Here is a 21,127-nt window from a genome sequence, read left to right as displayed (position 1 = left end):
ACCCAGAGGCTTTCTACCTCCAGGCTATACTCCCAGACCTATTTTATATTTTATTTGGTAACAGGGTCTCACTAAGTTGCTGAGAGCCTCACTAAGTAGCTGAGGCTGGCTTCGAACCTGTGCGATCCTCCTGTCTCAGCCTCCCAAGCGCGGGGATTACAAGCGTGCGCCACCACGCCCTGCTGGTCCTATTTTTTAGTCTTTTTAATTTTTTGAAACAGGGTCTCACTGAGTTGTGAAGGGCCTCACTAAGTAGCTGAAGCTGTCAGTGAACTGCGATCTTCCAGTCTCTGCCTCCTGAATGCTGGGATTACAAGTGTGCCCCACCATGCCTGGCCCCTACTTTTTTCTTTTCTTTTCTCTCTTTCTTTCTTTCTTTCTTTCTTTCTTTCTTTCTTTCTTTCTTTCTTTCTTTCTTTCTTTCTTTCTGGGTCTGGGGATGGAACCCAGGGGCATTTGACCTCCAAGTTACATCCCCTACCCTATTTTGTATTTTTATTTTGAAACAGGGTCTCACTGAGTTGCAGAGGACCTCAGTAAATAGCTGAAGCTGTCTCTGAACCACGATTCTCTGGTCTCAGCCTCCTGAATGCTGGGATTACAAACGTGCACCACGACGCCTGGCTTATTCTTTATTTTGAATAAACTGAGTTGCAAAGGGCCTCACTAAGTAGCTGAGGCTGTCTGCCAACTGCCCTCCTCCTGTCTCAGCCTCCCAAGTGCTGGGAATACAGGCATGTGCCACCATGCCCGGCTTGCAGTTTTGCTTTGTTATCCAGGTTGGCCTCTAACTCCTGAGTTCAAGGGTCCTCTTGCCTCAGCCTCCTAAGCAGCTGGAACTACAGGCATATGCCACAACATCTGGCCTGTCCCTTAACTTTACCATCATTAAGTGGAAGGACATTCTTTATCTGGTGAGGGAGAGCACTGTGCTGGCAGAGTCCAGCACTCAGTGGGCTCTTAGTGAAGCAGAGACAATAGGGTTCTCAATCTACATCCCTGCCCTTACACACTCTCCTAACCTCCGAATGCTTCCTTTCCCTGGCAAGTCTGAGGGATTGCCTCTTCTGTGATTGGCAGCACTGGAGACCCACACAGTCATGGCCAAGAGCCTCCAGTGGCTAACTGTAAGTTTGGAAGTGGGGCTCAGTCAGAAAGTTTGCGTGGCTGGAGCTGAGCCTGGTGTCCCAATCCTATAATCCCAGTATCTGAGAGGCTGAGATAGGAGAATTGCAGGTTTGAGGCCAGCCTCAGCAATTTAGTGGGACTCATTCTCTCCCTTCTTCCCTTCCTTCCTTCTTTCCTTCCATTCCCCCCCCCCCCCCGGTACTTGAGATTGAGTCCAGGGACACTCTACCTCTGAGATATACCCTGGCCCTATTTTATTTTAAAACAGGGTCTCATTAGGTTGATGAGAGTCTCACTACTTACTGAGGCTGTCCTCGAACCTGCGACCTCCGTGTCTCAGCCATTCTACTTCTGAGCTGTACCCTCAACCTGATTTTATTTTTTATTTTCAGACAGTCTCACTAAAATGCTGAGATTGGTTTCAAACATGTAACCTTTCTTTTTTTTTTTTTTTTGTGGTACTGGGGAACCCTGAGGCTTTCTACCTCCGGGCTATGCTCCCGGACCTTTTTTATATTTTATTTGGAAATAGGGTCTCACTAAGTTGCTGAGAGCCTCACTAAGTATCTGAGGCTGGCTTCGAACCTGTGCGATCCTCCTGTCTCAGCCTCCCAAGTGTGGGGATTACAAGCGTGCGCCACCACGCCTGGCAACATGTAACCTTTCTGTCTCAGCCTCCTAAATACTGAGATTACAGGCATGTGCCACTATGCCTGGCAGGACCTGGTTTCAAAGTAGAAAATAAAGCCAGCCCATGGTGGCACACACTTGTAATCCCAGTACTTGGGAGGCTGAGACAGAAGGAATGTAGGTTTGAGAACAGCCTTGGCAATGTAAGGCGACTCTCATCAACCTAGTGCGACTCTGTTTCAAAACAAAAAACAAGCCAGGCGTGATGGTACACACTTGTATCCCAGTACCAAGAGGCCGAGACAGGAGGATTGTAGGTTTGAAGCCAGCCTCAGCAACTTAGTGAAGTTCTCCACAATTTAGTGAGACTCTGCCTTAAACTAAAAGATAAAAAATAGGTCTGCAAGCCGGGCATGGTGGCGCACGCTTGTAATCCCCGTGCTTGGGAGGCTGAGACAGGAGGATCGTGCAGGTTCGAAGCCAGCCTCAGCTGGCTTGAGAGACCCTGTTTCCAAATAAAATATAAAATAGGTCTGGGAGTGTAGCCCGGAGGTAGAAGGCCCCTGGGTTCCATCCCAAGTACCACCCCCCCAAAAAAAAATAGGTCTGCAAGTTTAGCTGGGAGGTCGAATGTCCCTGAGTTCCAATCCCAGTACCATACATAATAAATAAATAAATAAATAAATAAATAAATAAATAAATAAGGCTGCATGTATAGCTTGAAGGTAGAATGCTCTTGGGTTTAATCTGTAACCCCCTCAAAACAAAGAGAGTACCAGAGAGCCAGTACAGGAAAGGGCATAAGCCACAAGTTGCTTTGGGACACTGCCCCTGCAGCCTTCTGCAGGGAACGGGGAACAAAAGGTTTCCCAGAAGCCTGATATGATGGTGCACAATTGTAATCCCAGTATTTGGGAGGCTGAGATGGGAGGATTGCAGGCTTGAGGCCAACTTAAGCAATTTAGCAAGGCCCTCAGCAACTTAGCGAGGTCCTGTTTCAAAATGAAAAATAAAATAAGGCTGGTGTTACTGCTCAGAGGTAGAACACCTCTGGTATTACTGGAGTTCAATCCGCAGTAATAGATGCGTGGATACTGGCGACTCTGAGCTAGAGAGGGGATGCCCAGGGATACGAAGCCTAACCACTAATTCCCATTGAAACACTGCAATACAATCCATGTGGACTATGCACCGTGCACCTATCCAAGCAAAAAGACGTGCGTCCACATTTCATCAGAAGGCCCAAGGCAGGGTGGGAGTTCCCCCACTCACTTGGTTGAGGAAAGCGACCATCACATAGGTGACATTGCCGGCCTCAGGTACCAGAGCTGGACTCTTGAGTGGCAAGATTTCATCCTCCTGGCTCCAAGCCCAGTGCTCTTTGCAGCCCATTAGGGAATAAAGTTCCTGAGCAATGGAGGTGGTCAGGGTGACTCCCTGGTACCTGGCTTTCTCTAAAATGGGGTGTCCTGGAGGAGGTACAGTTTGAGGAGGAAAGATGAATAGTGCGCAGTTTGGGGCACGGTGAGCCAGGGTGCGGGGAGACTCAGAGTACCAGGAGAAGTTGGTCCCTCCACGAGCCACTGTAGCTCAGTCTTCTAGAGCGGCTCCTAGCGGAGGAGAGAGCTCTAACTTCTTATAGCCGATCCCAGGGCTGGGTGTGGTGGCGCACGCTTGTAATCCCAGCACTTGGGAGGTGGAGACCAGAGGATTGCGGTGCAGTGCGCGAACAGCCTCGGCTACTTAGTGAGGCCCTTTGCAACTCAGTGAGACCCTGTTTCAAAATAATAGGGCTAGGGGTTTAGCTCTGAGATAGAATGCCCCCTGAGTTCTATCCCCAACCAGCCAAGGCTGGTAGCAAACCTGGATCCTCCTGTCTCAGCCTCCCAAATGCTGGGATTATGAGCGTGTGCCACCACGCCCGGCTTATTCTTTATTTTGAAGCAGCGCCTAAGTTGCAGAGATCTCACTAAGTTGCTGAGGCTGGCCTAGAACCTGTGATCCTCCTGTTTCAGCCTCTAGAAGTACTGGAATTACAAGCCTGAACCACCATGTCTGGCTTTTATTTTTATTTTTTATTTTTTGTGTTACTAAGTATTGAACCCAGGGGCATTTTACCACCGAGCTATACCCCCAGCCCTATTTTATTTTTTGTTTAGAAACAGAGTCTTGTCAAACTGCTGAGTCTGTCCTTGAATCTGTTATCCTCCTGTCTCAGCTTCCTAAGTACTGGGATTACAGGTGTGTGCCACCACTCTCAGCTCTAGCCTTTATTATTTATTTATTTTTTGATACTGGGAATTGAACCCAGGGGCACGCTTTATCTGAGTTGTACCTCCAGCCCTATTTTATTTTTATTTTGAAATAAGGTCTAAGTAGGTTGGTGAGAGTTTTACTACTTGCTGAGGCTGTCCTTGAACCTGAGATCCTTCTGTCTCAGCCTCCCAAATACTGGGATTACAGGAGTGCACAACCACACTTGGCTTATTTTTTATTCTGAGACAGGGTCTTATTAAGTTATCGAGGGCCTGGCTAAGTTGTTGAGATTGGCCTCAAATCTGTGAGCTTCCTAGCTCTGTTTTCCAAGTACTGGAATTACAGGTGTGTGACACTAAGTCAGCCTCATATTTTATTATTATTATTATTATTATTATTATTATTATTATTAGTAGTAGTAGTAGTACTGGGGATGGAACCCAGGGGCATTCTATCTCCGAGCTACACCTCCAGACCTATTTTTTTGTGGGTCTGGGGATGAAACCCAGGGGCTTTTGACCTCTGAGCTATACCCTCTGCCCTATATTATCTATCTATCTATCTATCTATCTATCTATCTTTCTTCCTTCCTTCCTTCCTTCCTTCCTTCCTTCCTTCCTTTCTTCCTTCATTTCTTTTTCTTTCTTTTTTTTTCAGTACTGGGGATGGAACCCAGGGGCATTCTACCTCTTAGCTACACCCCCAGTCCTATATTTTATTTATTTATTTATTTATTTATTTATTTATTTATTTATTTATTTATTTTGCGGGTCTGGTGATGGAACCTAGAGGCATTAGACCTCCGAGCTATACCCCCTGCCCAATTTTTTTATTCTTTATTTTGAAACAGGGCCTCACTAAGTAGCTGAGGTTGTCTGTGAACTGCGATCCTCCAGTCTCAGCCTTCCAAATGCTGGGATTACAAGCATGCACCACCACGCCCGGCTTTATTCTTTATTTTTAAACAGGGTCTCACTGAGTTGCAGGGGCATTCAACCTCCAAGCTACACCCCAGCCCTATTTTTTTATTCTTTCTTTATTTTTATTTATTTATTTTTTGGTGGAACTGGGGATGGAACCCTTCTACCTCCAGGCTACACTCCCAGACCTATTTTATATTTATTTGGAAACAGGGTCTCTTAAACCAGCAAGGCTGGCTTCGAACCTCAGCGATCCTCCTGTCTCCGCCTTCCAAGCACAGGGATTACAAGTGTGTGCCACCACACCTGGCTTTTATTCTTTATTTTGAAACAGGGTCTCACTTTGTTGTGGAGGGTCTCACTAAGTAGCTGAGGCTGTTCGCGAACTGCGATCCTCTGGTCTCAGCCTCCTGAATGCTGGGATTACAAGCATGTGTGCCACCATGCCCAGCTTGTGTTCGTTCTTTCTTTCTTTCTTTCTTTCTTTCTTTCTTTCTTTCTTTCTTTCTTTCTTTTTTTTTTTGTTTTTTGGCGGTACTAGGGGTGGAACCCAGGGGCATTCTACCTCCAAGCTACACCCTCAAGCCTATTTTTTATTCTTTATTTTTAAACAGGGTCTCACTGATTTGCAAAGGGCCTAAGTAACTGAGGCTGTTCGTGAATGGTGATACTCCTGTCTCAGACTCTCGAATGCTGGGATTACAAGCGTACGCCACCACACCTGCCGTATTCTTTATTTTGAAACAGGTTTTCACTAAGTTGCAGAGGGCCTCACTAAGTAGCTGAGACTGTCTGCAAACTCTCCGGGTAGCCTCCTGAATGCAGGATTACAAGCGTGTGCCAACCATGCCTGGCTCCCCAGCCTTCCTCTCCTCCTCCTCTTCCTCCTCCTCTTAGTGTGTGTGTGTGTGTGTGTGTGTGTGTGTGTGTGTGCGCGTGCACACGCTAGGGGTGAAATTCAGGGGCTTTTCTACCTCCGGGGTACACTATCAGGCCTATTTTATACTTTATTTGGAAACGTTCTAAGTTGCTGAGATCCTCACTAAGTAGCTGAGGCTGGCTTCAAACCTGTGCGATCCTCCTGTCTCAGCCTCCTGAGAGCTGGAATTACAAGCTTGCGCTACAACGCCCAACTCCCAGCCCTATTTTTTATTCTTTATTTTGAAACAGGGTCTCACTGAGGTACAAAGGACCTCACTAAGTAGCTGAATCTGGCCACAAACTGCTATCCTCCTGTCTCAGTCTCCTGACTGCACCATGCTGGGCTCATATTTATTATTTTGAAACAGAGTCTTGCTATATAACTAAGTTTTGGCTTTGAACCTGTAATCCTCCTGTCTCAGCCTCCCAAATATTGGGATTATAGGTATTTGCCATATCTGGCTCTGGCCTTAAATGTTTTTGGTTCTTGGTACTGGGGATTGAACCCAGGGATTTTTTTTTTTCTTGAGGGTCTGGGGATAAAACCCAGGGGTATTCGACCTCCAAGCCACACCCCCTGCCCTATTTTGTATTCTTTATTTTGAAACCGGGTCTCACTGAGTTGCAGAGGGCCTCACTAAATAGCTGAGGCTGTCCGCGAACCACGATCCTCTGGTCTCAGCCTCCAGAATGCTGGGATTACAAGTGTGCACCACCACACCCGGCTCCCAGGGATATTTTACTTCTTTCATTCTACCTCTGAGCTTTACCCTCAGCCCATATTATTATTATTATTATTATTATTATTATTATTATTATTATTTGGTGGTACTGGGAATGGAACCCTTTTTCCTCCGGGCTACACTCCCAGACCTATTTTATATTTTATTTGGAAACAGGATCTCTTAAGCCAGCGAGGCTGGCTTTGAACCTGCATGATCCTCCTGTCTCTGCCTCCCAAGCGTGGGGTGGGGTTACAAGCGTGTGCCACCATGCCTGGCTATTATTTTATTTTGAAACAGGGGCTCTCTAAGTTGCAGAAGGTCTCACTAAGGTGTTGAAGCTGGCCTTGAACCTGTATACCATCGCCTGGCTAGGGTCATTCTACTTCTGAGCTATATCCTCATTGTCTATCCCCCCACTGTTTTTTACTTTGAAGCAGGGCCTCACTAAATTTCTGAGGGTCTTGCTAAATTGCTGAGGCTGGCTGGGCATGGACATGTTTGTAATTCTAGTACTAAGAGGCTGAGACAGGAAGATTGCAGGTTTGAGGACAGCCTCGGCAGTACAGCAAGATCCTAAGCAACCTAGTAAGACCCTGTTTCCAAAAAATAAAAAATAAAAAGGGCTGGAGGGGTAGCTCAGAAGTTGAATGCCTCTGGGTTCCATCCTTGGTACCATTAAATAAATAAATAAATAAATAGGTGTTGAGGCTGGCCTTGAACCAGTGATTCTCCTGTATTAGTCTCTCAAGTACTGACTGGGCTTGTAGGTGAGCCACCATGCCGGGTGATCCTAAATGTGTCTTCAGGTACTGCTTCCTGGGATCCCATGGGAACAACCCAGGCAGATTCCATAAAGGTGTCCTGTCTCCTGCAGGACCAGGGCAAGACAGCACCAAGCACTGGAACAGGCAGTACCTCTGGCCTCCCCATGGCCTCTCCTTGGATGGGGGCTGGGGAGCAACAAGGTGTGCCAGGATGGAGCCAAGGAAGGTTCCAGGCTCAGAGCTCTGGGAAGCTGATCCCTCTGAGAACAGGGCCACGGCAGCCTCACTAGTGAAGGACCATGCAGGCAGGGACAGCTGCAACCCAGCGAGGCGGCAACCAGCTGCTGCCTGGGAGCCTGGCCAGGGCATGGTGGGGCGGACACAGCCCCCACGAGCCTGGAGCCCGGGCCAGCAGAGCATGGGAGTAGGCAGGCAGGGGCTGGAGGCTGGGTTTCAGGGTTTCATGCTGTGTTAACGGTCAGCTTGTTTAATGCAGAGCAGATGGGGGGGGGGTGCCAGTTTCCTTGGGGGATATCTCTGGGGCATGCACACATATGCATGCACATGTGCAAAGGGTACAGAGAGCTCCTGCCCTACGGATGGAGCGGTGTGGGCTCCTCAGGCCACGTATACCCGTGCGCATCACTGCACACTCAAGAGGGTGCTGGTAAGGACCAATGGACAAAGATGAAGTCAGAGGCTCACAGGGCTCCGGGGCTGCAGGAGGTGGCTGTGAGCCCCAGGCCTGGCACTCAGCTCAGAGCTCCCAGCCTGGCGAACCCTCCACCCTTACCCTGTTCATGGGAAGAGTAAACACACAGATTTACTTCAAAAAAATTTATATAAAAGTCTATTTGCTCTTGTATTTTCGGCAGGCATCTAGTCTCTCCAGGGCACCAAAGCCAACACTCCTTCCACGGAGATGCATGGACAAAGGGGGGCAGGAGATGGAATAATGGGGTTGAGAAGCCTCTCACCTCTCAGTTGGTGCTGGGAAGCAGGACGCTCAGGGCAGCAGCCCTGAGGCAGGCCCAACCAAACGCCTGCCACAGGAATGGAGAGCTGCGGCCTGGAAGACGCCTAACACCCAGGCCTCAGGGAACCGGCAGCCAACCCCAGGGGCAAGGTTGAGACTAGGTTTGAACTCTGGCCGGGAACCCAAGGCAGAACTGGAGATCCGGCCAGCGCCCTGAAGTCAAAGGCCTGAGGTTGCCAAAGTAAAAAAAGCTGTGCCAGGTTGTGGCCGAGTCAGGGGCCTGAGGCCTCTGGCCCACTTGCCTGTACAATCTCGTGCCTCTGCTCATGTCTGCGCTCCAGGGAAGGGGAAGGGGGTAGGCTCCGGTGGCCCCAATGGCAGGGGCTCATGGCTGAAGACAGAGTCATTGGAGGAGCAGGTGCTGCTGGCGTCTCCACTGGAGGGAGAGTAGGGTCCAAAGGTCAGGCGGAGGTCCAGATACTGGGAGTGGAGAAGAGATGGTCAACCCCTCAACCACCTGGGGCAGGATGCTAAGCGCCCACGTGGTCAGGTGGACTGAGGCCTGGAGGGAGTGAGCACAGGGAGATCCCAGGACAGGACAGGAGCAGTACCTCTTCAGAGACAGCCAGTAGGACCTTGTCCAGCGCTTCCACCAGCTGCTTGAAGGTGGGCCTCTGGGAGGGGGCCGCATGCCAGCACTCCCGCATCAGCCCGTACCTGGGAGAGGCGGGCCGAGCAGGTCAGAGGCACCTCAGGCCTGGGGAATGGAGGATGATGGGGCCCCTGGAGCTCATGAGTGGGACCACTCAGTGGTACAGAAGCCAGGAGAGGACTCCCTGGGGGCTAAGGAAGAGTAGGAGGCAGCACCAGCCGGGAGTTAGTGCTGTCTGCTCGGCCAGGGTCAGGGCAGAGGATGGGGACAAGTTCTTACAGCTCCGGGGGGCAGTTTGGGGGCCGATCCATCCGATGCCCCTCCCGAAGCAGCGAGAAAAGTTCCTCCACGGGGATGCCAGGATACGGGGAGCCCCCGAGGGTGAAGATCTCCCACAGCAGGATACCAAATGACCACCTGCAGGCAGGACCAGGGTTCAGCTGGATAAAGTTTCTTTCCTGCTTCTGGTGACTGAAATGGGGTCACTGCAGGCATGATCTATCCCTGGAGCTGAGGGACTGACTGCAATTCTTCTGGAGTCTAGTCCCACTCAGGCCCCAGACCTGATCAGAAGTCCTTGAGGTGCAGAACTCTGAGGGCCTGTGACTTTGACAGTGCCTTTCTTTCTTTCTTTCGTTCTTTCTTTTTTCTCTTTCTCTCCTTCCTTTCTCTTTCTTTCTTTCTCTCTCTTTCTCTCCTTCCTTTCTCTTTCTTCCTCTTTCTCTCTCTCTTTCTTTCTTTCTTTCTTTCTTTCTTTCTTTCTTTCTTCTTTCTTTGTGGTACTGGGGATAGAACCTAGGGGCATTCTACCTTCAGCTACACCCCCAGCCCTATCTTTTATTCTTTATTTTGAAACAGGTTCTCACTGAGTTGCAAAGGGCCTCACTAAGTAGCTGAGGTTGTCTTCAAACTGTGATCTTCCGGTCTCAGCCTCCCAGATGCTGGGATTGCAAATGTGTGCCACTGTGCCTGGCTAGTGCCTTGTCTCTTTTGTGTGTATGTGTGTGTTTTACTGTGAATTGAACCCAAGGGCTTCACACATGCTAGGTAAGCACTCTACCTCTGAGCTACACCCCCAGCCCTATATTTATTTTTTAGAAAGATGCTCTTGCTCATGCCTGGCATCAGCCCTTCTTTTAAAAAAAGAATTTTGAAGCTGGGTGTGGTTCACAGACAGCCTCAACTACTTAGTAAGACCCTTTGCAACTCAGTGAGACCCTGTTTCAAAAATAAAGATTAGAGCCAGGCGTGGTAATGCATGTTTGTAATCTCAGCACTTGGGAGGCTGAGACAGGAGGATTGCACAGGTTTGAAGCCAGTCTCAGCTACTTAGTGAGGTTTTCAGCAACTTAGTGAGACCCTGTTTCCAAATAAAAATATAAAATAGGTCTGGGAGTATAGCCCAGAGGTAGAAAAACCCCTGGGTTCCACCCCCAGTACCACACTAAATAAATAAATAAGTAAATAATAAAGGCCAGGCGTGGTGGCGCATGCTTATAATCCCAGCATTTGAGAGGCTGAGACCAGAGGATCGCAGTTCTTGGACAGCCTCAGCTGTTTAGTGAGGCCTCAGCAACTTAGGGAGACCCTGTTTCAAAAAAAAAAAAAAAATAGGACAGGGGCTGTTAGCTTGGAGGTAGAATGCCCCTGGGTTCCATCCCCAGTACCAAATAAATAAATAAATAAATAAATAAATAAATAAATAAATATTTAAAAAAAATTTGAGACAGGGTCTTGCTAAGTTGCCCAGGCTTACAATCTGCCTCCTGGCTTCAGTCTCCTGGTGTCTTGTTCTTTTTATGGAGCAGGACAGTGATTGTGGGCAGACATCCCGGGCGCCCAGCTCCCTGGACTCACACATCACTCTGGTGCGTGTACACTCGGTCAAACAAGGCCTCAGGTGCCATCCACTTGACTGGCAGGCGACCCTGGAGGGGAGAGGTGGGGCACAGCGCTGAGTCACAGGTCGCCTGCCCTCAGGCCTTGCCCACCCTCCCACCTAGCTCTGCTGGGCCTCCCTCACGTTGCTGGTTTTCTTGTAGTAGTCGATGTGGTGGACACCGCGGGCCAGGCCAAAGTCAGCGATCTTCATGACATTGTCCTCTGTTACCAGCACATTGCGGGCAGCCAGGTCCCGGTGGATGCACTGGGATAAAAAGGTCTTGGGTTTATTAGGACACGAGGCCTGGAGCTGTGCACACACCATCTCACAGTAGACCGGGGGCTGGGCTCACCCACCCACGCTATAGAGAAGGACGTGGACATTTGGGAAAGGGAAACCGAAGGCACCTAAGTTCAGGGCCACGCCTACTCTCTCTTCTGGTCCTTTTTGGGCTTCACCAGGGTTGGAAATAGGTGAGGGTGCAGAAGGATGGGGAGGGTCTGAAGGCTGGAGGTCCTTCAGACAGGCCGTGAAAGGGGGAAAGAAGGAGAAGTTGGGCATTTGGTGCCATAGGCACAAGAGCAAGGAGAAGGAGCAGTGACAGGGGCCCAGAGCTCCATCTGGGCTCACACCTTCCGAGACTCCAAATACTGCATGCCTCGGGCCACCTGATAGGCACAGGAGACCAGGGCCGGGAAGGAGAGGGGCCCCTCGCTGCTCCGCGGTGCATCGGGGCTGAGGTCAGGGCCTGGGGGGCGCCGGGCCCGGAGGAACTCCCTCAGGTTTCCTTTGGCAGCGCACTCCACGATCACATACAAGGGCCCTATAGAGGGGAGGCAAAGAGTGGGGGACAGAGAGGCTGCCAAGGCATGGCTCTGTGCCCCCACATCCCAACCTGGCCCCTGGCCCACTTTTCTGGGTATAGGCAGGTGGGTTTTTATTTTCTTCCCTGCAGTGGTTGGGGATTGAACCCAGGGCCTTACACATGCCAAACAAACATATTACCTCTGAGCTATACCCCAGCCAATTTATTTTAAGACAGTAACCCACTAAGTTGCTCAGGCTGGCCTCGAACCTGCCTGGCCTGCACCCTACCTTCCTGGGTACAGACACCCAGCAGGTTGATAATGTTCTTGTGTTGACCGATCAGCTTCATCACCTCCATCTCAGAGACCAGGTCTGCCAAGTCCTTGTCAGAGGCATTATCTGCAAGGGCAACAGTGGGGGTGAGGAAGCTCCCCTCCAACTACATAAGGAGGCTATGGGGGGCCAAGGAGCCCTGGACCAGACCTCAGGTGAATCTGGCCTGAATTCCTGCTAGGCTCTGTGCCTCCTAAGTGTCCTAACCTCTCTGAACTTTATGGCTGTCTGGTATAAAAAAGAACAGCAGATCACACCCTACCTCTCATAGTAGTTGCAAAGATACAATAAGATCAAAGGTGTGTGTGTGTGTGTGTTTTACTGAGGACTGAACACAGGGTATTCTACCTCTGAGCTTAAACCCCAGCCTATTTTATATTAAAAATATTTTTTTGGGGGGTGGTACTAGGGATAGAACCCAGAGGCCTTCTACCTCTGGGCTATACCCCCAGACCTATTTATATCTTATTTGGAACCAAGGTCTCACTAAGTTGCTGAGAGCCTCACTAAGCTGCCAAGGCTGGCTTCAAACCTGAGATCCTCCTGTCTCAGCCTCCCAGATACTGGGATTACAAGTGTGTGCCATGAGGCTAGGCTAAAAAACTTTTTTTGTGTGTGGTACTGGAGATTGAATCCAGGGGCATTCTACCTCTGAGCTAAACCATCATCCCTATTTTAATTTTATTTTGTAAGAGGGCCTCACTACGTAGCTGAGGCGGGCCACGATCCTACAATCCTGTCTCAGCCTCCCAAGTACTGGGATTACAGGTGTGTACTACCATGCCTGGCAAGATCAAGGATTTGAAAGAAGCAAACCTTCCAGTGAGCAGGCCTAGGAACTGGGAGAGGGGGATGAGCTCTGAACAAGAAGGGGGCTGTGTCTCAGAGGGGTTGGCTCTAGTCCCCCAGTGGGGTGGGAGCTGCTGGGGGTGGAATCCAGGCTGGCGCCCTGAGGTCTCTGACCAGGACCTGGCGTTCAATTGGGAATTTAGGGAACTGCTGACAGGGCACAGCAAAGGGAGGCCGGGAAAAAGGCTGTTCCAGCTGCTCTGGAGGGGGTTGACCTGGGCTCTGGGAAGAGGACCTAACTCTCCCCCTCCATACAACAACATTGTCAGGCATACTTCTCAATTCCTGCCTCCCAGAGAGTGCCAGGTGGCTCCAGCTGTGCAGAGAAGAGGAAGGAGGAGCAGAACAGTGGTTCAGGTCATCCTTTGTTTATTTTATTTTTGTAGTACTGGAGATTAAACCCGAGGTGTTCTACCTCTGAGCCACACCCCCAGCCCTTTTTTGTTTTGTGGTACTGTGGTACTAGGGATTGAAGGCATTCTGCCTTCCAGCTGCACCTCCACACCTCTAGCCCCATTTCTTCCTTCCTTCCTTCCTTCCTTCCTTCCTTCCTTTCTTTCCTTCCTTCCTTCCTTCCTTTCTTTTTTGCAGTACTGGGAATTGAATGGAGGGGCATTCTACCTCCTACCTACATCATCAGCCCTATTTTTCATTCTTTTTTTGAAAGAGGGTCTCAGTAAGTTGCAGAGGGCCTCATGAAGAAGCTGAAGTTGGCTATGAACCTGTGATCCTCCTGTCTCAGCCTCCCAAGTACTGGGATTACAAGGTACGAAACCATACCTGGCTGATTTTCTTTCTTTCTTTCTTTCTTTCTTTCTTTCTTTCTTTCTTTCTTTCTTTCCTTCTTTCTTTCTTTAATCCAGGGGCATTTTACCTCCGAGCTACACTCCCAGCCTGATTCTTTTTCTTTTTTTTTTTTTGCAGGTCTGGGGATGGAACCCAGGGGCATTCTACCTCCAAGCTTCACCCCTGCCCTATTTTTTATTCTTTATTTTGAAACAGGGTCTCATTAAGTTATGAAGGGCCTCACTAAATAGCTGAGGCTGTCTGTGAACCACAATCATTCAGTCTCAGCCTCCCAAATGCTGGGATTATAAGTGTGTGCCACCACTCCCAGCTCCAGCCTGATTTTTATTCTTTATTTTGAAACAGGGTCTCAATAAGTTCCGGAGGGACTCACTAAGTAGCTGAAGCTGGCCATGAACCTCAATCCTCCTGTCTCCCACGTACTGAGATTACACGTGTGTGCCACCTTGCCTGGCTGATTTTATTTCTTATTTGGAAGCAGGGTCTTGCTAGGTTGATGAGAGTCTCACTAAATGCTGAGGCTGTCTTTGAACCTGTGATCTTCCCATCTCAGCCTCCCAGTACTCAGATTACAGGTATGTGCTACCATGTCAGCCCCAGCCCTTTTTAAATTTTTTGTTTTAGCCGGGTGTGGTGGTGCACGCTTGTAATCCCCGCGCTTGGGAGGCCGAGACAGGAGGATCGCACAGGTTCGAAGCCAGCCTCAGCTACTTAGTGAGACTTTCAGCAACTTAGTGAGACCCCGTTTCCAAATAAAATATAAAAAAGGTCTGGGAGTATAGCCCAGAGGTAGAAAGCCTCTGGGTTCCACCCCCAGTACCACCAAAAATAAATAAATAAATAAATAAATAAATAAATAATTTTTTTTGTTTTGAAACAGGGTTTCACTAGGTTGCTGAGAGTTTTGCTAGTTGTTGAGGCTGGCCTCAAGCCTTCGTTTTTCTGTCTCAGTCTCCTAAGTACCAGGATTACAGGTATGTGCCACCAGACTGGGCTTAGGCCATTCCTACAGGGAGAAGAGTATAGAAGCAGGAGGCCCCAGTGGGTAGGTTCCAGGTGTGTCCTGCGGAATACCTTGGGACTACTGCTTGGGATGAGGACTTTAAACAGAAGGGCTGTTTTCCTGTGCTTATGGGAACACACTTAGGGGCCGCAGGGACTAAGAGTGTGTTTAGGGGAACCATGGAAATGAGATGGAGCACCTGTGCTGCTGACAAAGGAACTGGAGGCCAAGGCTGACCGGCATAGGCCAGGTCTCAAGAGAACATCGAGCCCCAGTCACCCCAATGGCTCAGACGACATGCTGGGCACATCCCATGCACCTTGGGGTGGGGACTATCATTCACCCCAGTGTGACACACGGGAAAGACTCAAGTGGTTTGCCAGGTTCAGCAGCAGAGCTGGGCCACAGGCTCCAGGGTGGGTCCTGCAGTCTCCCTGGCCCCAGCGCTCACGGGCAGCACTGAGAGTTCTATTAGTTCTAGCACAATGCCTCCCCCAGGCTGCCACACACTATATATATATATATATATATATATATATATATATATATATATATATATATATATATATATATATAATTTTACCAGGGAACTGAACCCAGGGGAATTCTACTACCTCTTTCTATTTACTTATTTTCTGGGGTCAATTGAACCCAGAGGAATTCTATGTCTGAGCTACACATCCAGACTTTTGTCTCAGGTCCCCAAGTACCAGGATTCTAAGAGTGCGCCACTATGCCTGGCTAACCTTTGAGCATTTTGACGGCCACGGTGCTCATTTGGTCTGGCTGGGCCGGGTCCATGCCAAAGGCCTCTGCACGCACCACCTGGCCGAAGCAGCCCTCGCCCAGGGGCTTCCCGAGCACCAGTCTGGAGATCAAGAAAGTCCATCCTCAGACCTCTGGGCCTCACCCCAGAGCCTGAGTCCTCAACCTTCACTATGCTCAGTGTACCTGTCCCGGGGGAACTCCCACAGCGGGTCCAGAGGTAGGTCTAGACTCACGAGGCCAGCGAGCAAGGGGGGGCCGCTGGAGGAGAGCCGGACGCCTCGCACCAGGGACAAGCTTGACTTGCCAGAGGAGCCGGACTCTAGGGAGAACTGCAAAGACGGAGACTTGGCTCTGCCTGCCAGGGTCAGGCTGAGAGCCTCCTGGGGACAGGAGTGGGCGATGGGCAGGGTACCTGTCGGCCCAAAGGGAAGCGGGACAACTTTTGCACAGTGGCAGGCTGGCGGGGGTGCCGGCTGTGGAGAGCCTGCCCACGGTACAGCCCGACCAGCAGCAGGAGCGCAGCCAAAGCCAGGGAGCCCGACGCGTACAGGATGATGTCCGTGTACCTGGCCTCGGGCGTCGCTGCTGTCCATGTGAGGTCCTCCTCTACCCCGCAAACAGACATACACACATACACAGAAGACAACAGTCAGCGGTCAAACTGGCCAGCCTCTCTCCCCAACTCTGGTCCCACAGTTGCCAACCATGCAGGATCACATACTGAGAAAGTAGTTATCCGTCCCACATATCTGTACCCCCAAGGCCACACTATCACATGCACAATCAAACACACAAATTCCGGCTAGGGTGTGGCTCAGCACTAGAGCACTTGTCTAGCATGCGTGAGGTCCTGGGCTCAATTCCCCATCACTGTAGAAAAATACACATCCACCTATGCGTCCCACGCCCAGACCCCACAGGCCAAGGGAGACTGCCCTCTGACAGGCCATGGCCCATTGTTGGACCAGAGCTGTGCCCTGCAGCCTCACCCGGCTCCCTCAGGGGCTCACCAGGCAGCACCGTGAGCCAGGCCGACTGATAGGAGAGGCCGATGGAGTTGCCCGCCAGGCAGGTATACTCGCCAGCATCTTCGGCTGACACGTTCCGGAGGTACAGGACCTCTACCTCTGAGCTATTAATGTCTGCTGTCTGGGAGAGGAGACACACGCAGGGGGTAGCAGGGGGCACGGCAGAGTTGTGGCTACACTGTGGCTGGGGGACAGCTGGGGCGCTCCCACCTCAGGAGGGAGAGTGAAAGGGCCCAGGCAGGAGCAACAAGCATACCTTCAGGACCTGTACGTAGGGGAAGCCGTCGGCACCAAGGCTGCTGCCGTTGATGACGATGTGCTTCAGCCACTGGATGTGGGGCTGCGCGTCACTGTACACCTTGCAGAGCAGCTCCACGTCGCTGCCGGCCACAGCTGTGGTGTTGGCTGGGAGCCCCGCCTGCAGGATGGGCCGGTGCGGGGACCGCTCTGGGGACCAGGTCAGGCCGTCAAACCTGACCAGCGGCACTCCAAAAGCACTGTTTATCTGCCTCCAGCCTACACCCAGTTCAAGGGAGCTCCGACATGCAGCTCAGACCTTGTCTACCTCCTGCTTAAACCTTCCATGGCTCCCATTGCCTTTGTTATTTTCTCTCTCTCTCTCTCTCTCTTTTTTTTTTTTTTTTTTTTTGGTGGTACTGGGGGTGGAACCCAGAGGCTTTCTACCTCCAGGCTATACTCCTAGACCCATTTTATATTTTATTTGGAAACAGGGTCTCACTAAGTTGATGAGAGCCTCACTAAGTAGCTGAGGCTGGCTTTGAACCCGTGCGATCCTCCTGTCTCAGCCTCCCAAGCGCGGGGATTACAAGCGTGCGCCACCACGCCCGGCTTCTCCCATTGCCTTTGGAACATTTAAAAGCCTCCACAGTCTGGCTGCCCATGTAATACTACACCCCAGGTGCATGCCTCCCCGCACTGCGTTCTCCATACAGGGCCTTACCCAGCCCGTGCCCCATGCCTGGATGCCTTTCTCACTGTTTCTCTAGGCAGACCCCTGCTCCTCCAGGCCTACGTGACTCCTGTGCTTCCCTCTGACCCATGGTCACTTTGAGATGGTTGACTCAGTCCATCTTGCCTGCCAGCTTGCCCCCCAGCCCCTGCCTGGGCAAGACTGAACCCAAGATAAGTCATGACGCCCCACACACTGTCTCCCCTGCCCATCCGCTCACCCAGCACATCCAGCAGGTAGCTGTATCTGATGCTGCCCAGAGGGTTCTCTATGAGGCAGGTGTATGTGCCCCGGTCCGAGGGCACCACACTTTCCATCACCAGGCTCCAGTGTTGGTGGCGCAACTGAGGGCAGAGAAAGAATTCATGTAGGACCATTAAACCATGTTCATTCAGGAGGGGCAAGGTATGAGGAGGCTACATCCTGCCCACAGGGCTCTTCTCAAACTACCTAGTGCCATGCGCCAGTCATTTTTTTTTTTTTTTTTTTTTGGTGGTGGTGGTACTGGGGTGGAACCCAGGGGTTTTTCTACCTCCGGGTTATACTCTCAGACCTATTTTTATTTTATTTGGAAACAGGGTCTCACTAAGTAGCTGAGGCTGGCTTTAAACCTGTGCGATCCTCCTGTCTCGCCTCCCAAGAACAGGGATTACAAGCGTGCGCCACCACTCCCGGCAAGGTGCCAGTCTTTGCCTTGTCTGAGTCTCGGCATCCTTTTTATAGCAGGGAGCCAACCCTGAAGGTCTCATCCTGAGGACAAGATGCTGACACTCACTGATACCCACTGGCCAATGATTCTTCCCACTTAATTTTTTCTTTTGGTTTTGGAGATTGAACTCAGGGACATTCTACCTCTGAGCTACATCCCGGCTCTTCTGTTTTGAAACAGGGTCTCGGTTGCAGAAGGTCTTGCTAAGTTACTGAAGCTGGCCTTGCATCTGCAATCTTCCTGTCTCAGCCTTCTAAGTACTGGAAATACAGGTGCACGCCACGGTGCCTGGTTGTCTTCACACTTTACAAGTGGAGTTGCTAATGCGTAGAGGTTAAACCACTTTCCAGAAGGTGGCAGAATAGGAGCTTGAACCAGAGCTGGGGTCCCACAACTTCTTTCCTCATTAGATTAATTTTTTCATGCAGGGACTGACAGGGGAGTGATAATTAGGGGACAAATGGCCCTGGGAGCCAGAGACTCACCCGAATGCCTCCAATGCGGTTCTCCCCATAGAAGTCCTGTCCATCCTTGAGCCAGCGGATGGTGGGCATGGGGTTGCCTGCAGCTGGACAGCGGAACTTGACAGTGTTCCCAGCAGGCACCGCATGTAGTTTCTTCTCCATCCGCTGGGGGTGTGTCCAGTAGGGTGCTGGAGAGGAGGAGGGTAAGTACTTAGTGGCCTAAGATTACCATCTGCTCCCAAATCGGTCTCTTTTCAGTAACCAGATGGACATGGAGACACGAGTCCTTTAGGAATCAAACTGACCTTGCTGGGAGTACACATGTCCATGTGAGGAGCCTCTGTGAACCTGGGGGTCCTCATCATTGTTGCTGGAGGTCAAGGACTCTACTCAAGAGAAAGAGGGTGACATCTGAGGTCCAAGAGGGGAGGTATCTCCCCAGAGGCACACTTTTTCTCTGTGCAGTACAGGGAATTGAACTAGGGGTGTCCTACCTCTGAACTACACCTCCAGCTCTATTTTATTTTATTTATTTATTTATTATTTTGTGGTACTGAGGATGGAACCCAAGGGCATTCACCTCTGAGCTACAGCCCTTGCCCTATTTTTTATTCTTTATTTTGAAACAGGGTCTCACTAAGTTACGGAGGGCCTCACTCAGTAGCTGAGGCTGTCTGTGAACCGTGATCCTCCGGTCTCAGACTCCTGAATGCTGGGATTACAAGCGTGTGCCACCACGCCCGGCTTTATTTGTTATTTTGAAACATGGTCTCCCTAACGTTGTGCATGCTGGCCTCCAACTTTGGTCCTACCACCTCAGCTTCCCAAGTACTGAGATTACAGGTACGCATCACTAGGCCTGGCTGCCAGGTACCTGTTATCCTTTGGCAGACCCTCTTACCATCTGCAATCAAAGTGAGATTGTGCAGGACAATCATGGAGCCACGTGCCAGGCAAAGGTAGTGGCCAGCATCCTCCGGTAGGAAGCTGGCAATCTCTAGGCGGCCCCTCCAGCCCCGTACCCGGCCAGCAGGTGCCAGGCGAACGCCCTCCTTGTACCAGTGGCCACCACGCTCTGCCCTCCCACAGCACAGCCGCACAGGCTGCCCAAGGGCCACTGGCAGTTCCCAGTCTTGTTGCTCCAGGCTGGGGGCCAGGCAGGGCTCTGTGGGCAGAAATGGAGAAGTCAGTGAGCTCCACAGCACCACCTGAGGTGGAGGCTGTGCGGCACACCCTGGGCACAAGCACCTTGTGACGCATGCTGCACAGGCTGCCCTTTCTTGCACACCTGGGGCAAATGCCACACTTCTAGGGCATGTCACACATACACACACGGTACTTGGCACACATGCTAGACATGCCACTGCACAAGACACGCATATGCGACACATGCTATAGGTGCTAAGTATAGGGGAGACCACACTTGACACACATACCACAATGCTGCCTGGGCATCCCAGGCCACACACCCAGTGCACAGTGCATGTACACACACACACACACACACACACACACACATACACACACACACACACACACACGAGTCAAGGGGCTCACCACAGGCTCTGCAGCCCAGCTCGAAGCCCTGTGCCTGCAAGGCCAGTCCTCTCTTGAAGACACAGGGATAGGTGGATGTTTGCTGGGAGCCAGACAATGAATCTTAATGGCTGAGCCCTGCCCTGCTGCCACCTTCTCAGGGCTGAGGCCCGGATCCTCTCCAACTCTGCTCAGCCAGCAGCCCCTCCTGATACCCACTCATCCCAACCTGCCCCCCTCGCCCACCTTAGGAGGCCATACCCAGCTCCACTTCCTCAGAGGCCTCTAGGGACAAGGCTGGAGCCCAAGGTACCCCCAGCAGGACACCAAACAGGGCCAAAAGCAGCTGCATCTCCTTTCTGCGGCTCTCAGGGACCCAGGCTGGACTTCCTCCTGAGCGCCTTCCTAAAGCAGGGAGAGAAAAAGGCTCCTGCCACACCAGCCTTTGCTGGAGCAATTTCTTTATTTTGCAGATGAGAAAACTGAGGCAGGAAATGGTCAACAGGCTCACGCAGCCCCCAGCCAGCAGGAGCAGGGCCACTGAGAGGGGAGCAGCTCGGCAGGAGCTGACGCCCCGGGAACTGCTGCAGAGGGCTGGGCTGGGCTTCCTGCTCCCCGAGTCCCGCTGAGGCCCTGGCAGGAGTTCACAGAAAGAGCGGTTCCGGGACTCTTTCCTTGGAGGGAAGCAGCGATGGAGACATATCTGTTTGCTCTCCGCACACATCATTTATTTATTTTTTTTGCTGAACAAGTGAGCCTACTGCTGAAGAGCCAAAGGGAAAAAAATGTGAAATATAATACAAGGCCAAACTTTAGCATCTGGATACTATCTGATCTGACCTCGGCTCCTTATAGCATTACTGACATATCCATGTCCAGCTTTGAAGCCCTCAGTGGCAGGGCACTCAACTAACTAGGACTAATGAGGCGGCACATTCCAGGTCAAGCAGAACATTCTTTCTCATTCTGAACCAGAAATGCACCCTGGGTACTTGTGCT

The 21,127-nt window shown here is 51.0% G+C and overlaps 1 protein-coding gene across 1 annotated transcript; it reads right to left on the bottom strand.

The window, feature by feature from the left end:
* Positions 1-8,644: 8,644 nt before the first annotated feature.
* FGFR4 (fibroblast growth factor receptor 4) lies at positions 8,645-20,528 on the bottom strand (the record flags this gene model as incomplete). Its single annotated transcript, XM_080709474.1, has 17 exons — positions 20,390-20,528; positions 19,494-19,757; positions 18,898-18,978; positions 18,614-18,780; positions 17,640-17,763; positions 16,706-16,896; positions 16,432-16,570; positions 15,834-16,027; positions 15,605-15,750; positions 15,400-15,521; positions 11,950-12,060; positions 11,487-11,677; positions 10,996-11,118; positions 10,830-10,900; positions 9,252-9,389; positions 8,932-9,037; positions 8,645-8,800 (listed from the first exon to the last, which is right to left on the bottom strand). The coding sequence occupies exons 1-17, from the start codon at positions 20,478-20,480 to the stop codon at positions 8,645-8,647; spliced, it is 2,415 nt and encodes an 804-aa protein (XP_080565600.1). The 5' UTR covers positions 20,481-20,528.
* Between the last annotated feature and the right edge of the window lie 599 nt (positions 20,529-21,127).

Source organism: Muscardinus avellanarius (genome assembly GCF_963383645.1).
Source record: "Muscardinus avellanarius genome assembly, chromosome: 1".
Classification (NCBI taxonomy): Eukaryota; Metazoa; Chordata; class Mammalia; order Rodentia; family Gliridae; genus Muscardinus; species Muscardinus avellanarius.
Note: the sequence above shows the minus strand (reverse complement) of the source record. Positions and strands in the feature narration are given on the sequence as shown.